This window comes from Megalops cyprinoides, chromosome 20, assembly GCF_013368585.1.
Source record: "Megalops cyprinoides isolate fMegCyp1 chromosome 20, fMegCyp1.pri, whole genome shotgun sequence".
Taxonomy (NCBI): Eukaryota; Metazoa; Chordata; class Actinopteri; order Elopiformes; family Megalopidae; genus Megalops; species Megalops cyprinoides.
In genome coordinates, this window is record NC_050602.1 from 7345569 (window position 1) to 7354920 (window position 9352).

Below are 9352 nucleotides of genomic sequence, written 5' to 3' on the forward strand. Positions count from 1 at the left end.
TCTCATTGTTTTCCAAGTTTAAAATGGGGACAGCCTCCTCTCCATCAGTGCCCAGGTGCTTCAGCCAGTTCTTCTGCGGGATGCTCCTGCACACAGATGCCATTATAAAATGCCCCTGCACTCCCTACATCTCCATAATATCTATTGCCTTTGATGTGTGAGAAAGGTGTTTTTCCTTTTTAAAAATAAAACATTTGTTATCCTACTGATGTTTCATATTTTATGCAGAAGTATTGAAAAGGTTCATATTGGTTCCAGAACTACTTTTTTTCCTGGGAGTATCAGCGCAGTGACTGCATACTATAAGGAAAACTAATAACTTGGCTGCCAGGCTCTGGACAGGAAGGTGTGGTTTTCCAAGGCAGTTTACATTTTTTCACAGCGTGCAGCTTTGTACCACCCATTTTAAGAGATATGCAGGTGCATAAATTAAGTCTGAATCAAAGAAACCAATCCCACATAATCCCATGCAAGTGAGAAAAATGCGCTTAGCGTCCCTAAGTCTGAATCGACCCCTTAGTGAATAAATGTGGTTTTATCACACCATGGCCTTTGTGACTTACTAATTATATATGGCCAACAACAAGCAGAAAGTGCACTGGTAGCCTGTTGCTTCAGACCAGCTGTGAAATGAAGTGAGGCTGTCAGATGGTAACCTGTCTGTGGATAGGGAGGGGGCGCTGGTGGGGGGGACCAACGTGACGTCCCTTTCCTGTGTTTTGGGGTCCAGTTTAAACATTCCTGCAGGACACACAAGGACCCATTCAGCTCTGCATGCTAAATAAGGTCCATTTCTTTCACCTCTGGAAGGCAGCAAAGCAGGTAATGCAATAAGATACAGGCACTCATTTCAAAACGTGCAGTCCGATTTTTACTGAGGGAGATTTCGAGAAAATTCCGCATTGGTCGCATTAGTATTTCTCAATTAAATCACAGACTCGGCATCTTGCTATTGGATCACTTTGTGGGATCATTTAGGATTTTTTCCCTGTTTTTTCCTTTAGGAACGATGAAGCCGCTGGTCTTTTTTGGAATTATTTTTGGGTGCATTCTTCTCAGTCACTTCAGCAGTAAGTAGTTTAATCCTTCTGCACTCTCTCAAGTTTTAAAATATTATATGATAATATAAAAAATCCAATCAAAACCTAACATTAGTGAATTGAGTGTATTCGTATAATTCAACACCAAATGAGTCCTGTCTGTGTGAGAAAAACAAAAGAAAATAATATTGCACCAACCAAAAAAAAAAAAAAAAAAATTAATTGTATGTCTTGACATCTGTAATCAGCCTATGTTACGACTTCACTAATGTTAAATATTGAAGCATAAATACGATGTAGCACAACATTTATGAAGGAGTGTGTTTCCACACATTTTTGAGAATCCCCTGGGAAGAACTCCATTTGCATCACCTGAATCAGTTCTTTGTGAAAGAGGAGCTCTGAATGTTTAAAAAGTCTTCTTCTGTCTCTACTCATTTCCAGATGCCAGAGTTATTCCAGAAGGAGGTAAAAGGCTTCAGTACCATTGTATTTAATTCAATCAACTAATTGGAGATGCACTTATGCTTTCTATTTTGTAAGGCAATGTAGACTTGTAAAAAGAATACTGCATGTGACAAAACCATTTATTAGACAATATGGTTATACAAATAATTTTACAGTACACTGTGGCATAAAAGTATAGCCCTTCAATTATAACACTTATGTCAGTGTATATATCACTCATTAAGATTGAATGTATGCATGGAGTACACCACTATATGCTATTTAACTTCACATACAGTTATACTTGTACATGATATTTGCTTAACAGAATCCAGAGTGACAATTTACTTTCAGTCCTTACAGTCCGATATTTATTTAAGCAATTTAGGATGTGTCCCACATGAGAATTAAATCAACAATTTCTTGATTACAAGCCCAGTTCATTAACCACTAAGCCACACTTCACTCTGTTGTTAAACAACCAAGCAATCTGTTGATATAGTGCAAGCAGAGGTGTGGTATAACAGTATAAGGCCAATTGAAAGTGCAGGTAGTGTGAAGGGGATATCTGAAGTGGAATGTAATAGGGTTATCAGCTGACTCCAGTCCCACTGAGAACCTCTGGGACCAAACTGCAGCCAAGGCGCATGAGCGGAACCCTTGGAACCTGCTGGGAGCTCTACTGCCAATACTGCAGGGGAGGTGCTACCACAGAAACCCATTTGAGCCATTGCTAGGCTAAAAGCTAAAATGAGGATTTGTACACTATTAAAAGAACAATCTGTTGCATGGTATCATTATCATAGCCTCCTGCAGGTGTATTTTGTAGAATATATAAACATATAACTATACAGTATATCACAAACTTAATTTTTGAATCACGTGTATCAGTTGCAATAATTGATATATATTGTGATGCATGCCATATATTTGTCTGAAATCTCAAATTACTACATATGTTGTAGAGAGAGAGAGATATTGAGTGAACAACTGTATTATGGTTCGCCTCTAGTTCCATACGATGAGCCACCACCTGTGCCCTACTGGCCCTACTCCACCACTGACTTCTGGAGATACGTGGAGTACTTCCGCAGCATCGGGGCCTACCACCACATCAACGAGATGGCCAGGGCCTTCTTCGCTCACCAGCACCTCGGAGACACTTTAGGCTACGAGGTTTCCCAGGGCCACGAGCATTAAAAAGAATACGACAAAGAGCAGTGGTGTCCACTCCAGGTCCTGAGAGATTTAGAGATTCATTTCAAATGACGACTGATTGACAAATCAGGTGATATATGGTCCCATCTAATCAAGGGCTTCCATTAAGCAATTAAAGACCTGCATTAGTACCAGTTGGAACCTGAGACCAGAAACCAATGAGCCAGTGATCTCCAGTGAACACCACTGACACATTTTGTGGTAGAAGAAACAGATGAAGTTAAAATAAATGATCTTTAATTAATATTATCTCTCTAAATGTAAACCTTTATTATTTAGAATGAAAGCATAGCATTAGAATCAAACAAGCTACAAAATAATTTTACATTTCTCTCCATTTATTTGTTCTTATAACGAGCTGTTAGAAATGCAGAAGCATGATCCTCAGTGTAATATTATGATATGTTAAGGATGTGCGCAATCAATAAAGTTTGGAAAGAATCTGCATAGTGTGTTTGCTTAATGATTTGGTTTCATTGGCTAAGCAGCACTACATAAAAAAGCTTAGGACACCCTTCAAATGCATCCAGTCCACACACTAGTTATGTTAATTATGAAATTATTATGAAATATGAAATATTTGAAATAGAGGAGAAATGCAAACAGTCTCACATTAGCAGGTAAGGCGGTTTGGCTCTGAGTGCTAGAGGGTGACCCTCCCTGTTCTAACACATCCAGTTTCATGCTTTAAAAAACTGTGTGAGTTTTGCTTATGTGCTTATGATACAGTCTAGGTGACAATATTAAAGTGCTAAATCGAGGAGAAAAAAATAAACACTCATTCATTGCCTAAAGACTAGGGCAATAAATTGAATTTCAACAGTACCCCACTTGGACCACAGAGCATGCTGAAGGAGCAAATGAATTGCAAAAAAGAGCTCTGTTACTGGCCAGCGTAACATTAGATACTGCTGTTCCTCTGAGCCTGACAGAAGCTAAACTTCACATTAGCAGCAGTGTTATGGGAAGGTAGCATGACTTCTTGGGAAGTAACAGCAAAGGCAAAGGCCTATAAAGCATTCAGCATGCCATAATGTCAAGAAGATTTCGGGGAGTTTAGCAGATAAAAGGTAGTCCTGATGACTTGGCTATGAATTGAACAAGGGAAATCAAATAACTGTTGATATTTCAATGTTAAACATCCACTACTGTGAGGAATTTAAAACAATGGACCATGTCCTTATACAGTACATTGCCAAGGCCATGCAAATGAAAGGCAGCAACTACAAACAGTTTTAAGGACATTGAGCAGGGCTTGAACTGTCAGCAGCTTGACTCTTCGCCATATGGATGACAATGGATAGGCTTTCTTCCTATGGCCAAAAGGGATACTGACAAGCCTACAGACACTTCGATTATTCCGATTCCCTCTCCAGCTCAGTAGATGGCGCTATAGCACTTATAAGTAGTTGTGCGAACCGCCATTAAACAAGAAGAAGGCTCTTTTCCTGAGAGTTCCCCGTCGGACACATTTACGCGTAACCTAAACCGGAAAAGGCAACGATTCGCAGCATATCGGACGGAGTTTGTTTATTTATGCCACTCAAAGATCAATCAAACTCGACCACTATGAAGCCGGCGGTAGATGAGATGTTTCCCGAAGGAGCGGGACCTTACGTAGACCTGGACGAGGTTTGTGATTTTAACATGAAATGTTAAAATGTTAGCTAAGTGTGTAGTAAAGTTAACAGCTCTGTTAGCGAAGTTAACTCTCCTTACTTTAATGTGCATGCTACATGGAGATAGTGATCTTGACGGCCAGCAAGAAACTAGAAACTAAACCACTGCTAGCCATCTGGCCTTAGGTAAAGACTTAATGATCCAAAACACTCCGTACGTAGCCAGTTAACTCCCTAGCAAGGCCTGTGTCAGATTACGAGCTAAAACACCTAGATCTAATGTAGCTATCTTTGGGGGATGGACTACTTAGCTAGCCGATAACAATCTCTAACGTAGCAGTAAAGAAAAACCAAACCCAGATTACTTAAATAACTGTGGTCATCAAACACACGAATATGCGCTTAGCTTCAGTCAGTAAATTTTCGAAGAAACAATTCGCAATGCCCAATTCATTTTCAATGTCATAGAAGTAACACCTGTTTCAGAAAGACCAAAGCAGCTTATCGGTAATCAGCTAGTAAGCTGGCGGTGCAGTAATGTATAGTGAATGTGATCAGCTACGCTTCTCGATATATCAGTAGAAACTAGCTGTTAATGTAGCCACCAATGATGAGCACAAATATAACGTAACGCTAGCTGTGTATGATAGCGAATCTGGTGATGTTTCCCTACGTGCGGTTTTCTGCTGACGCTCTATCCCGATGCTTTCGTGTCTCGCAGGCAGGGGGAAGCACCGGACTCCTGATGGACTTGGCTGCAAACGAAAAGGCAGTTCACGCAGACTTCTTCAACGGTGAGCGGAAAACAAACGGGATGTAAAGTAATAGGAAACAAAACAAAACAAAACCGTCACGTTGTTATAAATGTCCAAAGCGGTGCTTTGATACACGCGCTCCCACATCAGTGTTTCAAGATGAAAAAGAAACGAAAATGTGTTTTTGTCTCCTTGGGATCTATATCATGTGCGTTACTGAGTTGTATGTAATGATGCACGATGTGGCAGTTTTTCCGGTTAACGTATCAGCACATGCCTGTTTTTTAACCTTGGGGATTCGCACCCTCCCGGTACATTAGGCGCAACAGGAAGCCTTTTTACATGCCTCAGAAGTGCTCTGATCTCCCCGTCCCACTCCTCCACCCCGTTCCTCTCTCCTGGTTATTTTGCGCAGAGTGAGTTTTATGATATGGTGTGATACCTGCCCCTGGGGCCACATAACATCAAACATCAGTAACTGGTGAAACTGTTTCCCATCTGCTGCGCCGAGCAGCAGCACGCCTTCGGTTTCATTGTGTGTGAAAAAATGTCAAAGGCCTTTCTTTCTTTTTCCCCCCCCTCTTTATGGGGTCAGCTGCTACACTGTGGAGATTAACGGGAGGCGTCTCTGAGGCAGGATGTCTCGTAGGCTTTGAGCTTATCCTGGTTTTTGTGGTGTGAAGGAGCTGATGCACAAGTACAATACACCCCTGGAAAGGATGCCAGTCTGTCACAAGGCCATTACCCATAATCCATTGGTGATGGGAGACGTAACAAATCCCGTAATGGGTGGACCTACCATGTGATGGCAGTCACTGACTAGTGCATAACAACAGTAAGGCCTTGCTCACCATAATTCCCTAAAATCAGGCAGTTCCTTATTACACATGGTAGTATGAAGTGTCAGTCTCCTATCACTACAGGTATTTTCTGCTGATGCTGTGGGCCAAGCAGAAGTAGTGGGCACATTTTTTAAAAAAACATTCTTTGGCATGACCTGGCAGGGGAGTGAACCCACAAAAATTTGGTGTCTGAATTGGCACCCTCTCAGGGGCTGCCTCAAGCTTTGCCTGATGTGATACATCCATGCTGTAATGGGGGTTGTTGCTGTTCAAACCAGTGGAACACACCTTGTGTGACTTGTCGTATCAGTGTTGAGTATGGGCACTGAAACAACCATTTAGATTTGATGAAACACTCCAGGGCTCTTAACATTCATTTGTGGCAGAGGCTAAGGGGGGGAACTAGCTGAAAATGGGTCCCATTTTATTTTATTGAAGGAAAATTATGTTCTGTCTATCCCCGGACAGTAAACAAGGAACTGCACAACATCAGCAGGGTTGACTGTAGTTATCATGTGTTTTGTGTGTGTGTGTGTGTGTGTGTTTACTGCCTACTGTAAAGAACATGCACTGTACATGTGCTTATTGTGCTAAAGTCTTTCATTTTCTTCAACTTTGTTTTTCCATGTCGAACAATGTTTGTCCCCTCCCACCCTCAGTGCATTTGCTTTGAAAAAGCTACCTCTGGTTTTAAGGGGATGACCCATAAAGAGGAGCGTGGGGGGAAAAAATAACTGTAAACCGTTTTACAAGAGCTTGTTAGACTCCAGCTCAGCATGGCTCCCGGCTTTGTGCTAGTTCATTCGTTTTTAGAGGCTCGCGGAGCAGAACATGTTTCCTGTTGGATCAGAGCACATTTTAGTGTGGGGTACCAGGAAAGGGGAGAAGTGTAGCAGGCAGATAAAGCGCCTGAAGAAGTAGCGACATGCCTGGCCAGACTCTCATAAGGGCCTGTGTTGACTCCCTGGCCACGCCCAGCTCCTGCAGCCTCCCAGCCACACACTCGTAAGGTCCACTGCCGCTCCTCTGGCCACGCCCACCTTCTGCAGGCCAAGGGTGCGACCAAACATTCCATTATTCCAATATTCGGAGTTGAGATTGATAATCCATAATCGGTTATTTGGGTCAGATGCTTGTTCATTAACAAAAAATGTCAGACATCTGCTTTTTTCTTCTTTGCTGTCACATCATTAGTGATGAAAGAAAGGCTTGCATAAAATAACAAGTAATTGATGCTGCTAAACTTCCTGTCTGCAGATCTTTTTGCGTTGAATAATGATTTATACATGAAGCAGTGATGTTTCTGACTGTGTTCTTGGGGGGTGGGGGGTGGAAGCATGCTTTAAAGATTTAAATATTAAATCTCAGGAACCGTAGAATATTTGATTATCAGATCAATGTAAATATTGATTTTTCTGTTAGACGCACAGATGGAATGTTTATTGCAGAAAGCAGCATGTTTTGCGTGGTCACTACACTCATCCAGAATGCATATACTGGGTCAATTTCACCTGTGAACAAGTTGGTGTTTGAAACTTACTTAGGAATATGTCACCTCTCATTGCAGTGTTGTCAAAATACTGTTCTGTTCTGTGTTTAACCTTTTTGTTTATTTTTGCAGATTTTGAAGACCTCTTCGATGATGACGACATCCAGTGAAAGATGTACACCTTGGAGAAATTTGTATATAAACTCAGGAAAAATAAATGTGTTCATTATGTTTATGAAACTGAATATTTTGAGGTGGTGGTTTGACTCAGACAAGCAGTTGATCACGAATAACCTGTGTTGCGTTTATTCCTATTGAATACATTTTGTGTTTCAAGGAATTCTTAGACTTTTGGCTCCAGATGTTGCTAAATTCTAAAAATCTCTTACATTCCATGCTGTGGTATGTTAAAATTACAACTTATGTTCATGTCCAGGCCTCTGACCTAGATTGCAGGTTTATGGGCACTCCTGAACACCTGTTAGCTGTATTTTTTTTGAGTATAATTATATGTGAGATTTCAGAATGCTTGTTTAAGTTGTACTTAAACACACTGCAGATGGTAAATGATTAATGGATCCTCAGCACAAAATTGCTTAAATTATTTCAAATGATATGAATAAAAGTATAAAACCATGCATATTAAGGGTCATAACACATAGTTTCTCATTTGATGTATCTAGAAAAATGCCTTTATTGTATTTTGTTCTTTTATCACAGAAATAGATGTTATCTGTTCTATGTATGCACTGAAACAGTGAATTATACTGTAGATGTCCTTCTGAAATGCAGCAAATCTCCCAGCCTACGTTTCATGCTGGACAGCAGTGACAATTAACAAAGCTATCATGATTTACAACCATTAATCTTCAGCTGGTGTTTGTCATTATATGTTTTCACCTCATATATGGTAACCAAGCATGGGAAAAACTACTTGGATCTTCTGAAGCTCAGCAGAAAAATGGTCAGCAGAGAACCAGAATACAGTTCCCGTCTGACAGCAGTTGCAGGTGGGAGTGTGACATTTATCGCATTTGGAGTGGTGGTGTGTGTAGTACATACTTTAGTTTCATGGCATTTTTGATAATTATTTCTTGATTAGCACAAATTCCCTTCTTGCAAGAGTAAAACACTTATGTGGACATGATTTGCTATTCAAAAATGTTATTTAATAGCTACGGTAGTGTGTTATCCATGGGAAAGAAAATGCTTCCAGCCGAAGTTACATTACAAGATATTCATTTAGCCGACTTTCTTATCCGAAGTAACTTTCAGCACAAGAAACAGAAGCGGATTCACCTAAGTTACCATATAACCGCCACAAAAGCATGTCTGTTTGTATTCTTTCATACAGGCTTGTATGTTAAGAAAAATGCAACTTGCAGATTGAAGTCGCTAACAGCCCAAACTGCGGGGGAAGCAAACGGAATCATTGTCCTTGTCTTGCTGTCTGATTTTTCTTCCAGCCAGAGTTTGTAAAAGATCAGTGACTGCAGGGGCTCATTTTATTAGGCAGATCGTTTCCAGAGATGGGAGAACTAATAAAGGCAGGGAAGCCCTCATAAAACCCTATCTTTTGGTTTGGTTTTATGTGGACATTTCAGACTTGTGTGAAAACGACAAAAGTTCACATCACCTGTGCTAGAATGTTAAGCTCCATATCTTCTGGTCTGAAGCATGCACAGTAGTCTTGTGTACCTGGCTGTGTATGATTTTGGCAAGACGCAGACAGCTGAGTCTCTTTGGCAGGTTTTCAGTGGTCAACACCCCTGCCGGATAAAATTCCACCCATTCTAAAGGGGACATTCTAACTCGGGTTTTTGGTCTGACATCACAGCATTTAGTTAGAATCTCTATGGAAAAATGGTCAACACTAAACAATGCATTTGATCCCGAAAACCAAATTGACCTTAACAACAAATATACTACAGAAATATAATAC

The 9352-nt window shown here is 40.7% G+C and overlaps 2 protein-coding genes across 2 annotated transcripts; both read left to right on the plus strand.

Annotated features, from left to right (window-relative positions):
- The first annotated feature begins 1009 nt into the window (after positions 1 to 1009).
- Positions 1010 to 2687, plus strand: otos (otospiralin). The gene is made up of 3 exons (XM_036554886.1): positions 1010 to 1070; positions 1458 to 1508; positions 2500 to 2687. Exons 1-3 carry the CDS (start codon positions 1010 to 1012, stop codon positions 2685 to 2687), a joined length of 300 nt encoding a protein of 99 aa, XP_036410779.1.
- Positions 2688 to 4168: 1481 nt separating this feature from the next.
- On the plus strand, positions 4169 to 8233 carry cops9 (COP9 signalosome subunit 9). Its single transcript, XM_036554779.1, has 3 exons — positions 4169 to 4337; positions 5046 to 5118; positions 7543 to 8233. The coding sequence occupies exons 1-3, from the start codon at positions 4242 to 4244 to the stop codon at positions 7578 to 7580; spliced, it is 207 nt and encodes a 68-aa protein (XP_036410672.1). The 5' UTR covers positions 4169 to 4241; the 3' UTR covers positions 7581 to 8233.
- The last annotated feature ends 1119 nt before the right edge of the window (positions 8234 to 9352 follow it).

Excerpts from the sequence above, each read along its gene's own strand:
- otos (XM_036554886.1), top strand. The coding sequence starts at position 1,010 with ATGAAGCCGCTGGTCTTTTTTGGAATTATTTTTGGGTGCATTCTTCTC. Across the intron at positions 1,071-1,457 it reads TCTTCTCAGTCACTTCAGCA|TCTTCTTCTGTCTCTACTCA; the intron begins GTAAGTAGTTTA and ends ATGTTTAAAAAG. Across the intron at positions 1,509-2,499 it reads CAGAGTTATTCCAGAAGGAG|TTCCATACGATGAGCCACCA; the intron begins GTAAAAGGCTTC and ends GTTCGCCTCTAG.
- cops9 (XM_036554779.1), top strand. The coding sequence starts at position 4,242 with ATGCCACTCAAAGATCAATCAAACTCGACCACTATGAAGCCGGCGGTA. Across the intron at positions 4,338-5,045 it reads CTTACGTAGACCTGGACGAG|GCAGGGGGAAGCACCGGACT; the intron begins GTTTGTGATTTT and ends CGTGTCTCGCAG. Across the intron at positions 5,119-7,542 it reads TCACGCAGACTTCTTCAACG|ATTTTGAAGACCTCTTCGAT; the intron begins GTGAGCGGAAAA and ends TTATTTTTGCAG.